Source organism: Chironomus tepperi, unplaced genomic scaffold, assembly GCF_022539635.2.
Source record: "Chironomus tepperi strain 1889 unplaced genomic scaffold, CSIRO-AGI_Ctep_v1 contig_217, whole genome shotgun sequence".
Taxonomy (NCBI): domain Eukaryota; kingdom Metazoa; phylum Arthropoda; class Insecta; order Diptera; family Chironomidae; genus Chironomus; species Chironomus tepperi.
Window position 1 is genome coordinate 2,779,493 of NW_027226339.1, and position 25,258 is coordinate 2,804,750.

General features: G+C 33.0%; 5 protein-coding genes across 10 annotated transcripts; 3 read left to right on the forward strand and 2 right to left on the reverse strand.

The window, feature by feature from the left end:
- The first annotated feature begins 197 nt into the window (after positions 1–197).
- Positions 198–1,349, forward strand: asrij (OCIA domain-containing protein asrij). Its single transcript, XM_070639964.1, has 3 exons — positions 198–357; positions 501–955; positions 1,020–1,349. Exons 1-3 carry the CDS (start codon positions 271–273, stop codon positions 1,273–1,275), a joined length of 798 nt encoding a protein of 265 aa, XP_070496065.1. The 5' UTR covers positions 198–270; the 3' UTR covers positions 1,276–1,349.
- A 332-nt stretch (positions 1,350–1,681) lies between these two features.
- Positions 1,682–7,576, reverse strand: Csp (Cysteine string protein). Of its 5 annotated transcripts, none has more exons than XR_011544365.1 (8): positions 7,332–7,576; positions 6,723–6,831; positions 6,487–6,669; positions 6,306–6,425; positions 5,848–5,880; positions 5,105–5,267; positions 4,609–4,675; positions 1,682–2,558 (listed from the first exon to the last, which is right to left on the reverse strand). XR_011544365.1 is itself a non-coding variant. In XM_070640070.1 (8 exons), the coding sequence occupies exons 1-7, from the start codon at positions 7,349–7,351 to the stop codon at positions 4,846–4,848; spliced, it is 639 nt and encodes a 212-aa protein (XP_070496171.1). In that variant the 5' UTR covers positions 7,352–7,576; the 3' UTR covers positions 1,682–2,558; positions 4,809–4,845. The 5 variants fall into 5 exon arrangements, 3 of the variants coding, with proteins under 3 accessions (XP_070496171.1, XP_070496170.1, XP_070496169.1); XM_070640070.1 differs by lacking the exon at positions 4,609–4,675 and adding an exon at positions 4,809–4,856; XR_011544366.1 differs by lacking the exon at positions 5,848–5,880.
- A 407-nt stretch (positions 7,577–7,983) lies between these two features.
- Positions 7,984–10,538, forward strand: LOC139090193 (man(5)GlcNAc(2)-PP-dolichol translocation protein RFT1). The gene is made up of 4 exons (XM_070639931.1): positions 7,984–8,274; positions 8,713–9,426; positions 9,492–10,259; positions 10,373–10,538. The coding sequence occupies exons 1-4, from the start codon at positions 8,215–8,217 to the stop codon at positions 10,517–10,519; spliced, it is 1,689 nt and encodes a 562-aa protein (XP_070496032.1). The 5' UTR covers positions 7,984–8,214; the 3' UTR covers positions 10,520–10,538.
- LOC139090192 (sodium-independent sulfate anion transporter) lies at positions 10,521–15,486 on the reverse strand. Of its 2 annotated transcripts, none has more exons than XM_070639930.1 (6): positions 15,346–15,486; positions 12,689–12,959; positions 12,383–12,614; positions 12,084–12,224; positions 11,361–12,009; positions 10,521–11,275 (listed from the first exon to the last, which is right to left on the reverse strand). In XM_070639930.1, exons 2-6 carry the CDS (start codon positions 12,907–12,909, stop codon positions 10,683–10,685), a joined length of 1,836 nt encoding a protein of 611 aa, XP_070496031.1. In that variant the 5' UTR covers positions 12,910–12,959; positions 15,346–15,486; the 3' UTR covers positions 10,521–10,682. The 2 variants fall into 2 exon arrangements, with proteins under 2 accessions (XP_070496031.1, XP_070496029.1); XM_070639928.1 differs by lacking the exon at positions 15,346–15,486 and adding an exon at positions 15,054–15,206.
- A 228-nt stretch (positions 15,487–15,714) lies between these two features.
- elgi (E3 ubiquitin-protein ligase NRDP1 elgi) lies at positions 15,715–17,785 on the forward strand. The gene is made up of 5 exons (XM_070639906.1): positions 15,715–15,951; positions 16,054–16,115; positions 16,189–16,776; positions 16,838–17,077; positions 17,148–17,785. Exons 1-5 carry the CDS (start codon positions 15,924–15,926, stop codon positions 17,175–17,177), a joined length of 948 nt encoding a protein of 315 aa, XP_070496007.1. The 5' UTR covers positions 15,715–15,923; the 3' UTR covers positions 17,178–17,785.
- Positions 17,786–25,258: the final 7,473 nt, after the last annotated feature.

Sequence of the window (25,258 nt, forward strand, 5' to 3'; positions counted from 1 at the left end):
TTAATAAATAATCTCACTATGGTTAAAAATTGATGAAAATGTTGTTTTATCCTACAATATATCTCTTTGATAACTAAAATTGTGAAATTTATACCTAATAAAGCTGATTAATATTATTGAGAATAAAAATTTGAGATTAACGGCTTTTTTATTTTTGAAATTAAATCCTAGGATTTAATTAAACTAGTGCAGTTATTTCCCTTCGAGTTTTATTTTGTTTTGAATTTTTCAAATTTCCAGCAATAAAAATTATCAATTATCTTAGAAAGAATGAATGATCCAAATCAGAACTATCAAAATCATCCAGGTCCAGTGGTGATAAATCCACCAAATTCAGCAAATCCACAACAAGGAGCGGTAAGTCAATAAGAAACTTGATAAAATCATAAAATTTCATAACTTCATCAAAATTTTGCAATAAAATAATTTATGCAATGAATGTCATGCCTTGTTAATTAAGTGATTTGTGTTAACTAGCTTAATTTATACCTTCATTACAGATGAACTATGGATTTTCAACAGATGAACTTCGTGTATTAAGAGAATGCAATGTTGAGTCTTTCTATCAAAGAAGCTTGCCGATTGGCGTTGGAATGGGTGTAGCAACATTTATGGCAGTCCAGAAAGGCATATTAACTGCATCAACAAAGTTTGGCCCAACGCCAAAAGTAGTTGTTGCAGGTATCATGGGCTACTTCATTGGAAAGTTCTCGTACCAAGAAAAGTGCGCAGAAAAGATGATGAAATTGCCTAATTCAAGATTAGGAGAAGCACTGAGAAGAAGGAAGAAGGGTGAATATTTCGAACAGATAAATCCAGACGGTGGACTGTCATTGTCACCATTTGCGTCTACTACGGATGTCTATTCTGATGAGACGTTAAAAGGCTCTCAAAACAATTCACTGGATCTTGACATTGAAAGACCAGCCAATTTTGGATTAGATGATACTTATAGGTAAGAATTTATATTTAAATCCAGTCATATTGTATAGTTTTATATTTACAAACTTCCTTTTTAGACCATCAATAGATACGCCGGATAGAAGCTTCAACGACAATTTACCATTGGAAGCTCCAAAAACAACAACAACTTACGAAGAATTACGCAGAAGAAATAGAGAAGATTACGAGAAAAAGGCAGCAAATCCTTATTATAGGCCGATTCCACAAGATGAAGCTCCTACTGTTATTAGACAACGCGAGAGACCACCAGTAGACGATTATCCATTGCAATCCGGTCCAAAGAACATTTATGGAGATATTTGGAGTAAATGAACTGTTAATTAATGATGTTCCTTTTAGTGCATTACATAATAAATCAAGAGTTTAGCTTTGGCGCTTTTAACTTATTGATTAAAGTATTTCTACTTAGATAGCAATAGATTAGCAGTTTTGTTGTTATTTGGGATGTAGAACATTCGTGAGGGGATTTGTGAAGCTTTCAGTATTTTGGACAAGAGTGACAATATTTTGGGTATCAATCCCTGTTAGATCATTAAGTCTTGCACCTGGATTAATTCAGCCTGTTGAACCTGTCCATCCTCAGACTCAAGACCGTTCAAATTCATCGATGGCTTAAATTTTGAAATTAAATCGTTGGATTTAAATTCAAAAATAAAAAATCCGTTAAACATAGATTTTTATAATCTTTATTTTAAACATTAATTAATTATTTTTTGAAATCTTATTTTCATATGTTTTACATGCTTGTAATTTCTTCTGTCTGTAATACATACAATTTTTTCGAAAAGATAGTATATTGTCGGATAAAACGGGGATTAAAAGAATGATAAAAAAATTCTTAAAGCGACTTAAAAGTGCCTAAATTATTTTCAATAAACTAGCCATGTCTATGCCTTATTTTCTGTCGCAATTCAAATTATTCCATTTTAATGATGGAACTCAAAGGAATAGAATATTGTTAAAACTAATGTTGCATGGGAACTTTATTAATTTTGGATTAACTTTTTCACTATTATCTGCTTTAACATTTCGTCAATGCTATTATTTTTTTGTATAATATTAAGTAGGTAGGTAATTCCTTTTTTATCATTACGAGACAAACATTTAATAATTTAGATGTAATATAAGTCATAGTGCTGTTTATGCATACATACTTTTTTTATGATAAATTTTCATTAATTATCGCATTTTTTTATATAATAATTGAATTAACTTTTTTTTCGTCCTTTTTTAATGATGAATGAAAAATATTCATATACTTTATATATGTATAATCATGTAGGTATCATTTTTAAATATACTATGAGGTTTCCAAAAAAACTATTTCTTTTTCCTCGTGCCTTGTTATGTATGACAAAGAAATTTTCATAATAATCAATAAATTACTTCAAATTTTACAATGAAAAGCTTCTTGTAATTTTACAAATTTATAAGATTTGATTGAAACGGAGAATGACTAAGCTAAATATTATTAATTATTTTTTTTTATCTTCTGAATTTTGAGTTGTTGGTTGCTGTATTGTAATCATCAGTTTTTTTGTTTTGTTCCAAATTTCTGCAGCTCAGCTCACGAAAAAACACTTTTTAATTTAAGCCTAAAAAATTAGAGAAAATAATTGATTAATTAATATTATAATTAAATGTAGGAAGGTTAAACATAAAAATAATGACCAGACACTAGGCATGGGATAGGAAAATGTCAACAAACTTAGATCCAGCATATATGAAAATGTTTAATTTGTAATATGACCGTTAAATTTTCAAATCTTACTAACACAATCACAAAAACTCACACTAAAACAATTGAAGTTTTTGGCAAATTTGGTGAAAATTTGATTTTTGACCGTTAAATGTTCAAAATTGACTAATACAATAACAAAGACGCACACTAACACAATTAAAGTTTTTGATAGTATTGGTCGAAATTTTGAAAATTTGACCGTTAAATTTTCAGAATTTCACTGACACAATCATAAACACTCACACTAACACCACTACACATTTTAATAGTATTGGTACAATTTTTGAAAATTTAACGGATTTATAGCAACTTATTTTCAATAATCTAGACCATCGACCTCAAAAAAGCCTCCCTGGATTCGCATTAGCATGAACACATTCATGCATTCACGCTAAAATCGATCAAAACATTTCCGTTAGATCATTGACCTTCTTATAAGTTTGTTGACTAAAAAAATAAGACTATCCCATTCTAGATGAATAATAATAAAGACCAATCACAATGCAAAATATGTGCCATAAAAAAGGTGAAAGACGACACAAAAGGATCAATTGGTTCGTTAATGTTTGAGCATGTTCAATGACTGAATGAGTTTTAAATTAATAAATTGAGAAGAATCAACACGATTGGATCAATAGAAGGCATATTTTGTGGCTGAAAAGATGTGAAACTCACATCTGCTCTTTTTTAAGAATTCGTTATGAGGGGATTCATATACTTATGATGTAAATTGTTCTTTAGATCTTCATGTTATGGATAATTATCAATTTGTACCTGAATGATCTGATTTTTTGAAGCATTTTAGAGGATGCATCTGCCTTAAAAAATCTTCGAGATATAAATAGTAAAATTTTAGGAAGGAACATGACCCAAATAGCAAAAATTGGTTAATCGATCAAAAATCCGGGCGCAGGATGGAATCCAAAATCATGTTATAGTCACGCCATCCTAGTGCCGAAATTTTAGACCGATTATCCGACTTGTGCTATTTTTGATGGATTCAAAAACTGGATGACTTGAGAAAAAATGGCCTTAATATTATGCAATTGTCCAGAATGGACGAAAATACGGAGGTCGAAGCCAAATTGAGCTTGACACATTTCACTAAGAACTGATAGAAATTTGAATGAAATGTTATACTTCACAAGAGAAAGCAGAAAATAATTACAAGTAAATTTTAAAAGGTTGTTAAGGAGCCGGAACGAATTCCAGTCAACTTCGACCACTTCGAAAATACATCACAATTAGTCAATGTCCAAGTCTAACGTATTTTTGTCCATCCGGGATTAGTCCGCTACGCATTAAATGAATCATAAAGGATCCTTTAGAACAGTGATGTCTAATTTTTTGCCAAATGCCGTTTGCTGTTTCGACAGGGTTTGTCACCAATATGTGCCCTGACACAAAAAAAATTGAACATCTGTGCATTAGAAAAGTAATAGACGTCATTTACGTTCTCATTCTTTTCACAAAAATGTCATCACGTGAAGTGGCGTTTAAAGAAGCAATTAAGCTTATTGCTATTTTAAGACCAAGCTGCATTGTTTTCGTACTTTTTTTGTTATGCCAGCTGTCATTTGCTATTTTAGTGAAATTAAGCATATGTTGCTGTATATTATTAAGCAGCTTAAAATGCATAAGAAGGTTATTGATCTATATTTGACTTTAAGTCATGTAAAATCTTTATCAACAGCTGAATATTTATATACAAATTGAAGCTTTAGTTCTGTTACATCCATACGTAAATGTTATTTGTTAGATAGTGTCGAAAAATGAATAGGAAATGAATTATTAATAATAAGAAAATGATGTCATGATTAGCATATAAATAATTCAATAGATAGCGGGACAAGCTATGACTATGCATCGTTCCATACATAAAACAATCATAGAAATAAACTCACAGATTTTTTTTTTAAATTTAACGAATTTAACGAATAATTTTTAATTTAAATTAAAAAGACATCAGATCTAGAAATAAAAAGAGTTGAATATAAAGTCATTCTATGCTTAATTGTGCATTAGAAAAATAATGTTAAGAATTAGTTTGTATCTGGTGAGATAATTAATTAAAGGAAATAAATAAATTGGAGTTCCTTCAGACCTTGAATAATTTCCGTATTAATTATTTGAAAATTTTCTTATTGATATCCTATAATTAATCGATTTGGATTTGATTGATTTACAGACGAAGTTTGCAAAAGAAGAGAAAAAATAGAGAAGAAAAACATTTACACATTTAGAATTTTGGCAAAAAAAAGGAGGCAACATGATACAGCAAAAGCATGATCGATTCCTCGATACTTGGAAGTGGACGCAAATTAAAATATTTTTTTTTGTTCATCATAAGATAGTTACTTGATAAAATAATGACTGAAGTTAAAATTTAATAACGTTCACCTGGCGTATAAGTGCGATTTCCGCCTTGATTCAAATTTGATGTCTCACTTGCGAATGGATTCGTTGCTGATGGTGCTGGCATTGCGAATGCTGGCATGTTTGATGTTGCCTGATTTGGCCCTGGCTGTGATGTGACGATGTCATCACCATCGTTCAAGTCCTCCTAAAATAGATAAGATTAAATGGAAATTAAGTCATTGCAGTTTATTTTTGATTATTTTGCTAGATATGGAAATGATACAATGGATAAATAAATCCGTTAATAACGGTGAAAATTATTTTTGAAAAAATTCAATTCACTAACACATTGATAAAAAGTAATGAATTCAATTTTGTACAGCATATCAAATGTTATACTGTATATTTTGGCAAAAGATGGTTAACTTATTGTTATTCATAGAGCTAACAGTGCTTCTACTCTAAGAAATCTCAGTTATAAACCTTAATATGCACGAAAATAAAAATTTTGAAATTACTTTCACTGTGTTAGTTTTCAGTGCAAATTCAAATTATTTTTAACCGTTGTAAAACAATTTGAATTTTATAGCAAAATTTGAAATAATTTTGATCGTTATAAAACAGTTTTATAGCAATTAACATAAAATTTGAATTATTTTTGACTGTTATTAACCAACATTCTTGATGATTTTTTTAGTGTTTATGAACAATGATTTAGTTAATAAAGAAAAGTAAATGAAAAGCATAATTCAAGCAGACCAGATCTTGCGATAAGAAATACTTACATTACTCCTTGAGGCACCTCCTGGACCGTCTCTCTGTTGTTTCATGACCAATTAGGAATACAATAAAAAATATTTACATGATATTGATGTTGAAAAACATGGGTTAAGTAAATTAAAAAATGTGCTATATAATCAAATTATAAACGTGTGGCTTGCCAATGGCTAATAAATGTTATTTCCCTTTGATCCAATGAGAATAAAATAATCAATGATTAAGTGCTTGTTTTAAACACGTGCAATTTGATGGAATTAACATAAATGCAATAAAATATATTAGTTAAGTGATTAATGTGGCCGATAAAAACAGATTAATCACCTACCGTCCAATTTAAAATGTAATGTTACTTTTAGATAAATTTTTTAAGCGTAAATTAGCTCAATTGTGTAGTTAAAGAAATTTGAACAATTTGTGTGTAATACATAATGTATATCCAAAAAAATAATAGCTGTATACTCACATTCAGATTATCGTATTCATGAGGAGGAGGTTTATATTTTCCGAAACAGAAGTTGCAACAACAGCAACAGCAGCAACAACAATAACATCCTGTAGCTATGCAGCATATCAAGAACAGAGCCTGAAAATAAATTAATTTTTTATTAATGTCCAGCCTAATTTCCTAAGAATCTGTTTTTTACCTTGCATGCTGGCGAAGTAACTACAAAGTATGCGTTGACATTTTCTTCGCCGAATTGCTCAGCAATGTAAAGTCCCAAAGAACCATAATTATCATAGATATTCCTCTTTGTCTGATCACTGAGGATAGTATGTGCTCTATTGACTTCTTTGAATTTGTCTGATGCTTCTGGATTATCTGGGTTCTAATGGAATCAATTATTAATTTCTATATCCAGCATAAAGCTAGCCAACAAACCTTATCTGGATGGTATTTGAGAGCAAGTTTTCTGTAAGTCTTTTTAATATCTTCTGGTGTGGATGTTTTTGGCAGGCCCAAGATTTCATATAAAGAATCTCCAGAAGTGCTAAAATAAAATTAATTAGCAATTATCAGTCAGTTGCTTCGTGGAATTTGTTTGTTGCATGATTATTATCTAGGAAAAATCAGTTTTTTTGATTTGTTCAAGTGTTGGAATTTTGACTGGGTAGTTTTTCATACTATCAAATATTTATAGGTAGCATGTACACAAAATGAATCACTGTTGATAATCAAAATTTCACTAAGCTTATGATAACAAAATATAACGGAGATATTGGAAATTATCAGTAACTTAAGTCTAGTTCTGCGAAAAATTCCCACGATAATTAGAATAATGAGCCTCTTTGGAGTTTTCATTCTTTTTTTTTTGGTACTTTACATTACTCGAAGGAATGTAAAATTATCGATTTTTTCTCTCATGTACTTTGAACGATTTTGAGAAAATTTTCAGATCCAGTTAAATTATTTAATTAGCCACAAATTCAACTGATGTGCTGTTTTTCCATCTAATCGTATGCATTTTAATAATAATTAACTTTAACTTACGACAATTTTCGCTTATCCATTGTTTGACAAAATTTTTAAAGAAAAATCAATAAACTTTACAATACTTTTTGATGAAAAGCTGATATTTTGTTAAAATCACGCTTATATTCACTAAATCAACAATTATTCTATAATCTACTCGATGAGCACAATAATTGTTAATAAATTATGCTACAATTATGCTTAAATTAACTATCTTATTTTATATTTTCACGGAAAATTTGCTACTCATGAAAATTTTTGTAGCAATGATACGCAGAGTTGGAAATTCGGAGATTTTGGTATGCATTCATTCATGACATGTGATAGGCTCTATTTTACGTATCTATTTATTTGCTGAGATTATTAGTTAAGGATATTTGAGACTTGTTGATACATATAATTGACCGTTAAATTTTCAAATATTAAAAGCGGCGCGTGAATTTCTTTGATTGTGTTAGTTAATTTTTGAAAATATATCGGTCATTTTGTGAATGTATCTTTATTGATGCATAAAGAAGTGGGAATCTCATATTAAAGCACCCAACATACATATAATATTCTAGAAACTTTCGATAAACATCAACAAATTGCCGAATACCTGCATATCATCTCTGTCATTGGAATACGTTCAGTAAGTTTCGCGAGTTCATTTCAGTTCAGTTCAATCGACTATAAACATAAGAAGCAACGAAAATGAATTAATTAAAATAATCTAGTAAATACAGCAGTAGCATAGCTAAAAGTTTATTAATTACATTTAAATGCTTGTGACAAAATATTTTGGTTAAAAATATTAATAAATCATTGTGAATTTAACGATATTAGTGATGTGCTGTTAAGTCAGTGAAAGAAGATACAAATTTTATGAAATAACTAAAAAGTAGCATAAATCAGCATAAAAATGGGAAGGAATGTACTTAAATCAAGTCTTTTAAATGCATCATTCTCGATATTCTTTCAAGTAAGTCACCTTAGTTATGTCAAGTGAAATTTTTTATATGAAATCATTTTAATGATGTGGCTAATTATAGATGATTATGATGCTTATTGCACTGATCAAATTATAAATTACATCTTCATTTCTCATTTTAATTATTGAGAGTCAGCACCCGATTGATCAATAATTATTTTGCTGATGCTATTCCAAAAGTTTGTTTGTGCCTGCATAAAATACACTAAGAGTGACCTTGTTTCCAACAAAAAAAGTCATGAATGATATCATGAACAGCTGTTTTTTGGCGCATATAATAGAGGCCACCTGTATTCACAGAACGAAGAAAATATATGAAAAGATGATCAGCATGTTTGTTGAGACTATAAATTTCTTTTCATTAGACAGCTTGATTGCTATTTTTTTTGTCGTTGCCGTTTCTATATTTTTCTCTTCATATATTTTCAGATATTTTGTCGGGCAATCACATTTGCGATAAATGCATTCATTCTAAGGCGAGTGGATCACAATGTTTTGGGTATCATGAATGTGCGACTGCTACTCTTGGAGAGTACCTTACTGTTTTTATCAAAAGAGTCGATAAGTAGAGCCGCATTAAGTTCCACAACGCAACATAAAAACAAGTGCACATGGGCACAATTAATTAATCAAATGTGGGTAACAGTTCCCATGGCTGCAATATTATCAATTCCATGTCTTTACGTATGGCTGAATGTGTTATCTCCAGTTGGTGACGAATATCAGAGTGCATATAAATTTGGATGCTATGCAATGGTTCTTTCCTGCATTTTTGAACTGACAGCTGAAGCACCGGCATTTGTTGCTCAAGTTTTTTGTTTTGTTAAGCTTAAAGTAGTCTTAGACACACTTCACATTTTCGTTAGATCCGTTGTATTTATTATTTTAGTTTTAAATAATAAGAATATAGCAATCTATGCTTTTGGAATTGCACAATTCACAAGCTGTTTAGTGATTATTGGAGGAAATTATGGATTCTTCAAAGTCTACATACAACGATTGAGAACGTACCGGGAAGTTTTAAAGAAACATGACAACGACATTGACAAAGCCCGTGACGAAATGGGACATTATTATGAACACATGAATGACTTCCCTTTTAATTCAGTGACTGAGATGGTACCGACAGTTCTTAAAAATCCTGTAAGTATATCTTTATATTCTACATATATAGTATTGATTCTAAGGATGTCCTTTAATTCCTACAGGGAAGTGCTTTTAATTCTGATCTCAACAAATTAGTTTTAAGCTTTATTAAGCAAGGCATCTTGAAGCAAGTATTGACTGAAGGAGAGAAATACGTGATGTCAATCAGTCCCGTGCTCAATTTTCAACAGCAGGCTGTGTATGATATTGTGAACAATATGGGAAGTCTTGCAGCACGATTCATTTTTCGACCTATCGAAGATAGCAGTTACTTTTATTTTACGCAAACAATTGCACGAGAAATAGCATTAAAGGACCAAGAAAAAGACAAAGTTAAAGAAGCTAGTCAAGTATTAAAGAATGTATGTAAAGGAGTCACTTCCATTGGATTAATTGGATTTGTCTTTGGACAGTCATTTTCTGGAACACTTTTATTATTGTATGGTGGACAGGATTTTGTTGAAGGAGGTCTTCCAGAAACGCTACTTAGATGGCATGCATTAGCTATTATCCTACTCGCTGTGAATGGAATCACTGAAGGCTACATGTTTGCTACAAATACTAGCAAGCAAATTGATAGATATAATTATTATATGGCAATATTTTCTGTGACATTTTTGATCCTCTCATATCAACTTACCAATTATTTTGGAGCTGTTGGCTTTATTTGGGCTAATTGCTGTAATATGGCTTTTCGTATAGCATACAGTACGAATTATATTGCAAAGCAGTATAAAGATTTGCATGTAAATCCACTCGAAGGATTGATTCCTGGAAAAATATTTGGATGTACGCTAATTGTTGCTGGAATAGCTTGCAAATATTCTGAGGTGAGATCATTAAATCCTTGGATTTATTTTTAATCCGCTGGATTAATTTAATCCGCTGGATTAATTTAATCCGTCTTCGAACAATTCTAAAACGCATTTTCTTTTGCTTTCAGATGCATCTGCTGCCAAAATCAATGCTCTATCATGTTCTTGTTGGAGGAATCTTTACATTGATTACACTGCTTTCATGGATATTCGAGAATAGAGAGATTGCAATGGTTGCTTATGGAAAATACAAAAATAAGTCAAAGAGTGAATAAATTTCTTATTAAGCAGGTATCTTTTCTGTCTTTTTATTATCATATTGTACATTTATAGACATTTACAAAAGAAGACTTATAGTCCAAAGAGATTCACACTAAAAGGACTTGTAAAATCATAAAAAATATTTTTATAAAAACAATAATTATTAATTAATTAATACTATTCGGGTCGCAGAGATTCCTTTCTGATTACAGTGATATCATCATCATTATCACCTTGTGCAAGTAATGGTGCAATTACATGCTTTAACTCTCCTTTTGGATTTCCTTTAACGTCTTGCAATAAAATATCAAGTTCAGTGTCGTCCTTGACTTGCCATACATCATTTGCTTTTGATGTCGTCTTTAGCATCAACTTTACTTTCTCATCACATCCAAGTAGAAGTAATGTGATTTTTCTTAATGCTAGTTCCTTCTTTAACCCAACAATTCCCTTTGCTGCAGTATAATCTAATTCATGTATATTTCTGAAGTCAATCACAATAAATGATGGACTTCGTTCAAGTCGAGCAATATTCTCATTTAGTGCTGTTCTGATATATTCTGTTGCTGGGAAGCACAATAAACTGTGTCTTGGTTTCATCATTGTAAATTCTACACCTGATATTGATTCACATTGTTCAAATGATAATATTGGTCGTGCAGTACGATGCATCACAAAAGCTATATCCAAAAATACACCAGACAATAGTCCAATTTCAACGCCTATTGCGAGACTTAAAATTAATGTCAAGGCTACTGTGAATAATTCGCCTAATAAAAATAAATTAAAATAGAAAGAAAAAAAAATTAGTTTACATCAGCGGAAGTAGCCATTTAGTGATTGAAAGTGACTTACGTCTTGAGCAACGCCACAATGGTTTGATTACTTCATACTCAATCATGAATATTACAGCTGAGATAATCACAGCAGAAAGTGCTGCTCTTGGTATATATTGGAAGTAAGGTGTTAAGACACTTAGTGCTAAAATGACTAAAATTCCTGTATAAATTCCACCAATTGGTGTTTTGACACCTGATGCATGATTAACAGCTGATCTACTGAATGATCCAGTGACTGGAATCGATGAAAAGAATGATCCCAAAATGTTACTTAATGACAGTGCTATTAGTTCCTTTGTGGCATCAATTCCAGCTCCACCGAATGCTTTGCTGATTGCAACATTTCCCAAGACTGCAATAATTGGAACTAAAGCAATTGATGATCCCAATTCAGTCACCATATCCATCACATCCCAATGAATAGTTGTTCCATTTGGTCCGGAAATGTCAGTTTCCATAGGAGGTAGACTAAATGACGGCAGACCAGCTTTAACTTTTCCAGTCAATATGAATGGTGTATGTCCATTATTTTGTGCATGATAAGCTATCATACTCGTGATGAGTACGAGTAATGCATTCCTTGCTGTTGATATGAGCCATATAGTCCCGCCAAAAATTTTACGCTTCTTTGATGCATCCTCAGGTGTCTTGATGTCCTTAAGTTTCTGTTTTTATTTGAGGAATAGACAGGACATTGATGAGAAGTAACTCATTGTGGATATAGAATGTTAATATTTACCCTTATTACAAGTAGAATGATTATTGAGCCAATTCCTAAAAATGCATCTGACATACTCAGGTCAGTGAACTTTGTAATCACAAATTTGATAGTTGGCAGGAAATTTGAGCTGCTCGGTGATCCTTTTAATCCCAAAAGTCCCTGGAAGTTATGGAAATTTATTAGAAATAAATAGGAAGCTATGCCTGTAGAGTTCATAGCTTATTCAAGATGTTGGACGTAATCAAGGATCACTTGATCATAACACAACATTTAGGAAGTGAGGCATGAGGGTCTGTAGCTCTCATAGTCCAACTCACCTTCAACTGTGAAGCACCAATGATAAGAGCTGTTGCTGATGTAAATCCAATGGTAACTGGCAATGAAATTAGATCAACCAGCGCACCCAGTCTCAGCAGTGCCATAATAAATTCTACAATTCCTGCTAAAAAGCATAACAATATTGCCAAATGTGGTCCTGACATTCCACCAAGATTTGTGTGTCGACTAGTCATCAATGCTAATAAGGCAGTTGGTCCAATCGTCACTTCTCTGTAAAAACAATAATAAAGATGTTTACATTCAAGTCTTGTGGACGGGGAATTTCCACCAAAATGTTTACATACCGACAACCACCGAGTAAAGCATAAACAGCACCTCCCATAAAGGCTGAATAAAGTCCATATTGTGGATCAAGTCCTGCTAATGTAGCATATGCTAAACTTTGAGGTAGAACTGTCAAGCCTACTGTGATTCCTGCTATAAAGTCAGCTGCAAAGAATTCTGTCGAATATCCACGAAGCCAACGTGCTCCAGGTATGAACCTCTCAACACTTGTGAGACCCATCTTATGAATATTTTTTGTGTGACTTTGTGACTTGCTTCAATGTTATAAATCTGCAACAAAAAAAAAATAGTCAACAAAATGACAATGAATCATTGAGCACAATAATCTTCGGATATTCTGCATAATTTTACCGGCAAAAAAGAAACTTGTTTTTTAAGCTAAAGCATTCCAATAAAATGAATACGCAGCAGCAAAAAAAAGCAGTGACCAATCTACGTTTATTTTTAATTCTGTGAGAATACAACTGTCTGGATAATGGATAATGGTAATGGTTTGAAAGGTCATTGCGTTACGGGTAAATAAAAATCACGTGAAATGTAAAACTTGTTTACGAATTTTTGACCAGCTCATTGCACAGAGTTGGATGTCGACAAGGTAAGAGGGATTTTAAAGTATTTTGAGGGATCAATCTTCGTATAGACTGGTTAGACGTGAGTAAAAGATAATTTGTGACTAGTGCTAATTAGGGATATAGTCAGAAATTATAAGATGCAGAAAATCACAAATCAGAAGATTTTGCCTCTAAGTATCTGACGCCAATGACAAATTGATTTAACAACACCTAAGAAGCAAATAAAATGTGTATGAAATTATATACTTCACAAGAGAAAGCAGAAAAAAATTACATGGAAAATTTTAATCGATTTTTGGCTAACCAGACCGATTTCAAGTAGACTTCGACTTCTGCTAAAAACTCTTGAATACATGACTGTAAAACAAACAGTTATCAAGTAATTACAGTGGATTGAAATGTAGCTTCTGCAAGTATACTCGAGCATATTAACCCATATTTGCATAGCAAGAAAAGAAAACTATACATTCTGCAGCTTACTTTGTTTCAAAAGGATATTCCTCAGAATGGGAGGTCATCTCTGGGGATCTGTACGACCAGCGAAGTAAGTAAGTATTCCTCAGAATATATTCCGAACAAAATAGTGATGCTTATCAAGGAAGGAGCTAATAATTGAACGAGGTAAATGTCTTGGACTAATCTTAAGATATACCATTTGTAAAACCCGAGCGACACAAGTGAAAAAGGTTTCGTCATGGCTGCTACTATTATTATATCGAGCTCTGATATCGGGTAGGTGAGCGACACAAAAGATGAGTAACAATCTATTTAAAACTGAGACCTGAATATCTCAAATCGATATCATGCATCAGGTTGACGTGCATATGGTATAGTGACGTATTTAAACCGACCTGTTGCTGACTTGTTGTCGAATTTATGCCGACCTGATGCTAACTTGGTCTGATTCACGGCGAATTTTGGATCGCGGGAATCTTGATCGACTATCCACAATTGACTGATATATCCTATTCGGGAGATGAAATCCTAAATAAACAACTCCGAAATCCATATGGCAGACAAATGTAAAAGGCTACATCATGATTAATTCCTATTAACACCTAATCATAGTTGCCTACGTGAGACAACAAAGTTTATTTTTGTTTGATTTTGTAAGAACATTGACATGACTTACGTAGTATTTAAGGATGAACTAAGCAAAGTGAAAGCCTTTCCAATGCCTGACCTTCCCCTGAATAATCTCCTGTCGCTTGCTTTTATCTTATCAATTGTTTATATTAGAATCTAATATCAATGTGCTATCATAACAATTGAAGGATATAAATTAGCAAACTAAATATTATTAGACCTAGAGTAGCTGAATGAATCACAAATATTGGATACCACTTGAAAGTCACAAATCACATGTTTGTGTCTGGATCATGTCAGTGAATGAAAAATAAATTAAGTCATTGAAAAAAAAGTTATGGAACCAGTTTTTGACAGTTTAATCAATTAATATGTTTGACATATGGTCCGAAAAAATTGAAAGCGCGCATCACAGCACCATAAATCATATTTTGTTTACGAATTCTGAACAAGCTACATGCCAACTCTGATTGCTTCTTTTGTACGCTCCACTAATGTGAAGAGCTTTGTTTTGCCAAAAAAGACCGGTTTTTTGGGTATACATGTTGCGATGGTTAGTTAGTCACTTAACATGTTTTTACATATGTACACATAATTTAATTACATGATGTGTTTACGACAATTGTTTGTATAATGTCTTAGCAAGTGCTACGCTGCTTAATTTCTTTAAATGCTGTACAAATATTATTTTTTTTATATTCCATACCTTATTGATCGCGAGAGAAGTAAAGATTGATCTTGTCGATTCAGCTTTCAAAACTCAACTAACTTGATATGTGCATGGAGATTATTATTATTATTTTTTTGGAAGCTGTCTGTAAATCATTCATTCATATTTTTCTCGGATGTGTAAATATTTTGATCGCAAAGTCATTAAATGCTTGCCTTTTAGTGCCACCTTATCATAATATGTGGATATCTCATTAATATTGTTTATATGTAAATCCATTTGCACACGTACTATGGTATTAAGTATATAATGCTGACTGATAACTTACATGATTTTAATAAGTATGTCCAATTATAGCGTATAGCTACACTATTTAAATAATCACTGTCCCAAATAGTCATTAAACTTGACTAATTGTTTTGGTAAAAAATTATTTTGGATATATGTCAATTTGTTGTGGCATTTTGGACTAGCTTGATCCAGTGGCTTACAGGGGATGCACAGCAATCTGTGAATTTAATTATTTTTAATTCTTGAATGAAAAACTTCTGGATCAGCAATTTGAATATGCTGAGTAATTACAGCTAATCCTAATCAATGCGATTACAGTAATCACATGACACAGCATGGTAACTAAGTTAAATTCAATTTTATGAATGTGAAATTCCTAACGACTTTTTAAAATTTGAATTTCCCTTTGAAAAATTTACAATTTGGAATTAAACAACAACATCAATAATTTTTGTTAAAATAAAATAAATTTTTATAGGAATTCCGTCATTGTCCTCATCAATTAAATTAATTTAATACATTGAAAGTGCGGTTTAGAAGGTATTCAAATGATTGTTTGTGATCGTGAGATAGAATTGAGGAGATAAGGAGACGAGAAACAAAATTGTTGAAATAATGGGCTTTGATTTAGGTCGATTTTCTGGTAAATATTCTTTATGTGACAATTCTGATTGACCTAATTATCAAATGTTTGTCGCACGTATGCTCTCATTATTGCACATTATAATTCCATGTTTTTTAATAGGTGAAGTTGATGAAGAGTTAATATGTCCAATATGTAGCCAAGTTTTAGAGGAACCAGTTCAGGTATTTTGTTATTAATTTTTATGAAAGTTATCTTCGATCGCGTTACTAATCTATTATATTGTTCAATTAACAGGTTGTTACATGCGAGCATGCATTTTGTCAAGCGTGTATTCATGAGTGGTTATCACGTCAGCCTACATGTCCTGTTGATCGTCAAGCTATCACATCAGCGAATCTCAGATCAGTTCCGAGAATCTTACGAAATTTATTATCGCGATTAAATATAGCATGCGACAATGCAATATATGGATGTAATCAAGTACTTAAGTTAGATGCACTGCAATCGCACATAGATGAATGTGAACATAATCCAAAAAGGCCAATGCCTTGTGAGTCAGGTTGCGGTTTCATCATTCCTAAAGATGAGTTCAAAGACCATAATTGTGTGAGAGAACTTCGAACACTTTGCCATCAACAACAACAAAAAATGACCGAATTAAAGACTGAAATAGCTGATCAAAATATTACAATCAATGAACTTAAACGGGAATTGAATTTGATAAAAGATTTCATGCGGGCTATGCGCGTTTCAAATCCAGCCATGCGAGCCATTGCTGATCAAATGGAACGCGATGAAGTAATACGCTGGTCAAATTCCTTACCAAGAGCGCGCGTTACTCGATGGGGTGGAATGATTAGTACACCCGATGATTCACTGCAAGTAAGTATTGAAATAATTTTCATCTAACTTCCGAGAAATGCTAATAATTATTTTTAATTAGCTTATGGTGAAAAGAGCATTATCTGAATCAGGCTGTCCGCCTCACATACTCGATGAATTGATGGAGAACTGCCATGAGCGTCGGTGGCCTAGAGGATTAAGCTCTTTAGAGACGAGACAAAATAACCGTAGAATATATGATAATTATGTTTGTCGTCGAGTGCCAAACAAACAAGCTGTACTCGTACTTCCCTGTGACAATTCTCATATGTCAGATGACGTGATGGTGGAACCTGGCTTGGTAAGGCATTTAATTTTCAGTTTTCATTGTTGTTATGTCTGTACTTAATAAATTCTAATTTTCTATTCAGGTCATGATTTTTGCTCACGGAATCGAATGAATCTTTTTCTCGATGATTGGCAGCATACAATAATTTTTACATCGATTCTTTTCTCTTCAATCAATCGTGATAATTTTTATTTCTGTTCTTCATTCGACAAAAAAAGGAAAAATTCTTTTCGGATTAAAAAAAAGGAGAAAATTCTCTGAATTTTTGTGATAAATATTTCATCTCTAACATTAAATGTGACATGAATTGCTTCATACAATGAGAAAAAATTATGTTGATGAAGAAGACAATGACGATGAAACAAAAAAAAACAAAATGGTTAGGATACTTGGTATAATTGGAGATGTATTCCTCCTTTAAAATTAGAATTTAAGGATTTATGATCATCAGATACATTTATTTTAATAAGAAGACATAAGAAAGTAACAAAACATTAAACATTGTCCCAAAAAAGTTTATCCAAAATTATTGTAGAAAAAAAGAAGTTAAGCTTTTGGCATAGAATAATGAAATATTTCGTTTGACAAAGACAAAATTGATTTTTCCAGTGATTTATTTGAGTGAATAGAGTTGGAATATCTTACATAAAATTAGTGATGTCTATGATGTGATTAGACAGCTTCAAAGAAGTGTGAAAATGAAAATACTATGATTTCGTACCCGAGATCCAAAAATTTACCCTAAAAATTCAAGTTTTTACTACAATTTTCACAATGCAGAGAACTGCGTAGTTTTCGCCGTCACAATTTCCACTCGACTTAAATTGAACTTAAAAGTCTGCCGTCAGAAATCGTCAATTTATTATTACCACAAAAATTATATTTTTTTACCACAAAAATTATATTTCATACCACAAAAATTATAACTAATAAAATCAGTTTTTCACGAAAACTGTTATTTTAGGTTTTACTGTTGATACGGATTAAAATTACCACAAAAATTATATTCTTTACCCTACTATAATTTCGACCTAGCGATGCCTTAACAACCTAGCGATGCCTTAGCAAGCTCATTATGCTGTACGGGACATACTCAAATGATCATCATGAGAAATATAAAGCATCAGAAGATATCTAAGTACAAATATCATCAAATTGTTCTAATGGAACTAATTATAGCAAACGATAGTGAGCACTATAAGATGCTAAAGTGTTTCTTAACAATGATGCGATGCATGTATTTTTGATGGGATCTAAACATGTTCACGGAAAAAGTGGAAATTGCTTGTCTAACAGCAAATAAGATATTCAAGAACATTGTCACGACCTTCTCGGAAGTTGCCTCAATTTGGATATATTTCAAATGCACTTACTTCGCTGGACATACAGGTCAAGGTGGTGTTCATTTTGATGTCGCCTGAAGCTGGATGTATCGCAGACTAACAATCGACAGTATTCAATTCCAAGTGCAATATTGTTCATTCAATTATTCATCCAACAAGTCTTAATGTTTAGTTAATCAAGCTACATCATTTGATGCCAAGAAGTCATCTTGCCTCAGTATTAGACAGTTTTCACTAACAGACCGTAGTACTTTTAGGTACCGTAGTGGTCTTTCTATACGATGAAAGCTTGTTCTTTGCCTGTTTGGCTTTTTCTGTAATGAACGAGAGTAGCTTCCTTGTTGATTTAGATACCTCTAGATGCTAGGAAGATCGAGGTTGCTTGAATATTTCGACATAAAACTTCAAATTCAAATCGTTTTAAAGGTCAATACAAGTCGGAATATAAGCTCGAGTGGACAAAAAGACGTTATAACTAGTTGATGTCCAGTTGATGGCTAGTTCTAACGCATTTTCGTTCTCTCGGGAAGCTAATCTAATAATGACATTAAAAGCATATCCAACTGTTAAAACAGCTAATGAATGCCACAAATCTACAATTAAATCCTGGACGTACAAAAAGCTCTCGAGTTCTTGAATGCTTAGAATATTCAACAAGTCTCAACAAGCTTCTGAAATTCAATTTTAAAAAAGGTTTAATAATCTTTTTTGCTAATTATGTAAATGAATTCAATTAAGATCTACTCACCGTAATGAGCAAGATTTCCAACTCTAGACATATTCTATTAATAATCTTCATATTGTGTATGATTTTGATGGTTTTATGGATATCCCCAAAATATGTTGATAATAGAAAATTTTCAGACAATTTTTTATTTTGCCTTTTTTTTGAAATTAAATTAGACTCAGCATAAGAAGGAAAATAGTTTTACGATCCCAACATTCAATAGATATCATAATTTTTTTATATACGCACACATAAATAAATTTTTGAATTTGAGGAAGTAACAATAAAAAAATGTTTTTAATATCATAACAATCCTACATAATAAATAATAAAAAAATCATTCGATAACAAATAACAATTTGAAAATATGTTTTTCTTTTGCCTTTTCCTTATAATCCAGTGTTGGGCAACCTGTGTGCCGCAGTACAATAGTTTGTCGCCAAAAATATATGATAATGCTTTGAACAGTTTACCGGTTTTTGTCAAGACGTATGTGCGTAATCCAGTTGTGGCAAACTTTGTCCCGCGACACACTAGTTTAACGCCAATAATCTTGGAAAATGCCATGAACCGTATGCACAATGCGACTTTGGTCAAAGCATATTACTAAGATATACCGCAAAAATAATAGTGTTGTAGCTGGAGGAGAGACACAAGCTTGTTATACTGCCCTTGGTTGGAATCCACAAGACAAAAGGCGTACTGGAGCTCCAAGAGCAACCTTGTGTAGGACGGTAATGAAGGAATGCCAGTTAGATGTCAAAACTGAGAATTCGTACAAGCTTTATGATTCGGTCAGGACTAGAGTCAGATGAAAAGCATTTTGTAGCAACCTAGGCTCCAAGTCGTAGTATGGTTCCAGTACACTCTTTAGACCTACAGTTCATAATGACATCCGAATCGCTTGTAAGCTCTGCACATTGCAAAAACACGAGAACGTCATACGGTCTGATGTACCATCCAATGTACCTAGTTACAATTTGTCTGCGCAAGATTCCGTAAAGAAAATCATCCAGATACTAGTATATCCTTGTGTAGTCCTAGCAGTGGAGACACATTGTCTGCCAAAGACCTCAAAATTTCACCCAACACACGAATCAAGCTTCGTAACTAGAACGGTGAAATGGAAAAAGAGCTTCAAAAATTAGACATGACCTGGGATTGAATCCAGGAACTTTAGAACGTAAGGCTAATGCTCTACCATTTAGGCCAATGATGCCATTTCACCCGTGCTTACCACTTAGTTGAGCCACGAAAACTAAAAGGTTTCCCACCACTGCCATAAACACATAAATTTCCATATTAAATCTTCTTGTTTCTTTTTTAGTCGTCGACGTGCTTCCGACAGATCGTCAACTATGTAAGTTTTCATATAAATGAGCATCAAATAAATCTTGAAAATTTATGTTTCAACACGGTTAATTTCGGATCGATATCCCTTTCTATCCGTCTTTAATTCTCAATAACATAAAATGTTACTCTTCAAAAATATATTATTGGATCTAAGGCAAGTAAAAAGTTCTAGATGCCACGAGCACATCGTAAAAAATTTCTTTTTTGCTTCCTTTGTTGATTGCACAATTTTCTTTCTACCGTTTAATGCCATGAATCTTCTTTTATTGCATAGACGTGATACCTTTCATTTTTATTTTGTTGTTGCTACCACCTATAAGGCTCTACACCTATCCATTCATTCTTACGACAGGTAGTTCTCCTTTTTCTTTATGAGATGATTTTCGTCACATTCAATTTTTTTTATTCGGCGATTGTTCTACTGAGAGAAGGAACTGATGTTCTAACTTTGGGTGATTGTCTGTCTTAAGAACAAATGACACTTGGAATTGGTAATTGGCAAGCGGTAGCCAGCGATAGAGCCAGCTTCAGGAACTGACTGAGGGAGGCCATGGATCACACTTGATCTGTACGGCCAGCGAAGTAAGTAAGTAAGTAAGAAGAAATGGACTTATGTACCTAAAGTTGAAAAATAGACATAAAAGATCCAAGAGCTTCGAATTATACGCGGTTTGGGGGTAATTACAGTTTATAGAGCGAGAACTCCGTACTCAAACAAGGGCCTCGCTTGTGGAATCCGGAACTACTCCTTTGAAAACACTACTGCATGTGCTCACAAAGAGCTCATCTTAAGCTACATATGATTTAAAAAAGGACATATGAAAAATATCAAATGTCAATTCTCGAACTCATGATCGCTGGGTCGGTGTACTTTGATTAAGTCATGAACAAAGATACGGAACGGAACCACAACGTCATCCAGTCACTTCAACTCACTATCTGTCTTAAAATTCACTTCATTTTAATAAAATACTCAGATCTAGTAGAAATCTGACATGTTGTCAGTCATTTCCTCATGTTAAGCATAAACAAATCAACTGGTGTGCAGTATCATGTCTTCTTCATCTCAAATGTTGGACGTCTGTAAATGGAAACAGTTTGTAATGATGTTCATTATTTATGTATGTAGTTCCGAAGAAGTTTTAAGTTGTACAAGCAGTTCACTTATTACGTTCAGGAAGAGAGTAGTTTTAAGATAATTAAGGAATCTTACTTTCTTACTTCCTTGAATGAGGCGCACGGGGCAAATTGCCGCGTTTAACGAACGTCTGCAGACAATTCTATCTTTCGGTTACTTCTGCCAATTTGGGATATTGAAAACACTAGCGTGCTTATCAACACAACCAATCTTGGACATTTTTGGTCTTCCTCTTGATCAATTAAGGAATCAATTGCTATAAAAATTTTTGGAAGTCCTCTTGTTATCGATGCAATGCTTCGGATTCGAGCTTAATACGATTCCAGGTTGCTAAGATCTCGCACATCAACCAGCCACCTATCTAGTCGATCAAAATCGACATCACTTCCAATAAACTCAAATTTGAGCACTAAGCCTGAGTTCAGCTGCCTAAAAAGTATCAATGACTGTTAAAAACACTCCAAGCTATAAAGATCAGATGCGCTTTAAAGCACCCCGCATGCAGCCTCCTTTACTTGTTCTTCCTTATCCTCTATTAGAACCTTGATGGCTTCTATTATGTTGACATAAGTAAAAGGATGTAACGTGAATCGTTATTTTAACATAATGTATTATTAAACTTTTGCAATTATTTTTATCGTTATTTGGGGTGAAAAGCTATTGAAAATTTAAATGACACATACCCGGAATGAATAAGAAAAAAGGAAATGAATAAGAATAAAAGAGCTTGTTGGCATGTTTTTTGGTAACGAGGACAATTTTTTTTTGGTCTATTCTATTTTATTGCTTAATTTTAGAATATGTTCCTAGTTTTATGATCAATTTTTAGTGAAAAGTAGAATAATAATGTGGTTAGTGACTTTGAAAGTAAATTGGATGGGGGAAAGTTGAGTTGAAGTTTTGAAAATTTGGAAAGACGTGATTTTTTAAATAAAGGAGTAGAACAGCAAGGCTGAAATGTTCCTTAAATGGATGTGTTGATAAGGACGCAAGAGTTATCAATATCCCGAACTGGCAGAAGTTATCGAAAGATAGAGCTGTCTACAGACGTTCTCTAAACGTGGCAATGTGCTTCCGTGAGCCTCAGTCAATGAAGTAAATAAGTAAGAACTGCAACAAGGATAAATTTATTAACCTGATACATATACTTTTTAGTATACATTCCTGATCTCGATCTTAAGGAATGCCTGGTTGATTTCAATGTTTTTCCAATGTTCAAGCTTGGATATTCTCAAATAGCGACTAGGTGAACTGCATCGGAATATCGTGTGTGTCACGCAACATTGGTGTGACAAAGAATAAGTTCAAGTTTGTTGTTGTTCAATACAACGATTAGATCTGAGTATGAGCGTGTTTAAATGTGTTTTATCTCTAACAACCCCCGGTAACTAAGTGGTAGATACATGCGACAAAAAATTCTAGGACGTGGGTTCGAGTCCTCACTCTATCTATGTTATGGAAAAGTGTTATTTTCTTCACTAGAACCTTGGAATTAGTAAGGATCCTAATATTAATGCTTCATTTCTAATTCAACATCCTTTCGAGTATGTTTACTTTATTGGTGTGCCACCAATAATTTCAAGTCAGGCTAGGGTGACCAATTAACATAAGTTGCATCTGGCACCATGAAACAGTCATGCCGGCCTGATGCTGAATTTTGCATAGTTTCACCAACTTGTAGTATTCGAGAATGTGTACAATACCACAAAGAAATTTGGACAACACTGGTCTAAATCAACAGAAAATCGATAACATCAATTAAAAAGCAATAACGACAGTCATAATGTTGTTTTTTGAGATTCAGTGATAAAGCTCCATGAAAATCTTTGTAAATTTCATCTAAAGCATGAAAATTAAAACATTTTCAAACCTCGTTAGAAATAAATCAAATTCTATTAATATTCAAATTTCTTTTGACATTTAAGCCACGCTATGACGCAAATATTCATAATCAATTTGCGTTAGAATAATGATCATGAACATCTCTGCAGTTATAGCAAGTCAATATAATATGAGAACGTGAGAACGTGACTGAGCGAATTCAGTTCAAATTATTTATTAGATACAATTGGATTTACGCACATTTTTTTTTCGACATATCAAGCGTCAGCAGCTTCACTTTAATTCTTCATATTCCTAGCGAATGTCCTTAAAGATGAGACTTGACTGATTTTTATACATTCGGTCAATTATGATGACTATGTAGTAATAAAATATAGAGTGATTATTAATGGGATTCAATGAGGTAGCATAATCAATTCTGGACGACTCGTTATCTTGTGTGTTGAGTAGAATATCATCATAATTCATTCAGAAAACTTTCTATTCTGCATAGTTCAGCAGATTAATCATGAAGTGTGTTTCATGTTGTAAGTAAATTATGTAGAAAAGACTCAAAGTGCCATAATTCAAAAACATCCATGAAAAAATGACAAGGGGGTCGTTCATTAATAATGTTCGAGTTTTGAGTGAAGCAGAAGCGTAGCCAGAATAATAAGTTCAAACTTTCATTGAGAAGCCCGTGCTCTTAATGCTTCACTCCTTGGCTACGCCCCAGAAGTGGATCATATGGGAGTTTGAGGCAATCTGAGAAATAGAGATAGAGGAGATATTGGTTAAATCTCCTCTTGGCTACCTCTTAACCTCGACTACCTGTTGAATACCCCTCGGATACTATCCATCTGACGCAGTTGTCTAAATAATCATACTCAAGCGGCACAATATGATGATAGTATTCGTTCGCAATAAAAATGTTTCGAAATCGGTCATCATGGTGCTGTCAGGACATTTTCGCGTCTTGTTATGAATTCGATGATGTCCTTAATGTGTTCAGGTGGTCAACCTGTATGCCGCTGCCCAAACATTTTTTCGTCATGAAATGTCATGAACCGTATGTCATGTGCGGCTGTGGTTTGTCATCAAGGTGTTCCAAAAAACTTATATGGTTGTCCACCACCGATCTAAAGAATACTTTGCGCTGTTCAAGATATCATGTAATGCCAAACCCTTTAGACATACAGTTTTTGATCCGAACTACTTGTAAACTCTGTAAGATAGTTCATGAATCTAATGAAAAGTGAATTCAGACCAGAACTCGAAGTCGACGGGGTTAGGATTTTTATCTCAAAAACCCCCAAGTGCCCCCAAGAACATTGAAGAGTTATGTCTGAATAGAGGGAGATGATGGTGGGGACAGATGGTCCAAAAAAATCCCTACTCTCCTGGATGGTCCTTACTTCAGACCTCTTTCCTTAGTTCAGACCTCCGCCCTTAGTTCAGACCACCGCCCTTAGTTCAGACCTCCTCCCTTAGTTCCGACCTTCGCCCTTATTTCAGACCTTCCCCCTTAATTCAGACCCCTTGCCCTTAATTCAGACCATAACCCACTCCCCCTTCGAAAACTATCTTGACCACACTCATGAATAGACCTCAAGTATTTTAGTTGTGAAAAACTAAACATTTAAAGTATGTGAGCGAAAAAAATGAACATGTTAGCAAATTATAGCACAATACAACACTGATGATATTTAACATTATAAAGCGAGTAAACAACATCGACACACAATTGTATAAAAAACAATCTTTTTATCATAAAAAATGAATATGAAAAGAAGAAATGGAATTTTATTCAT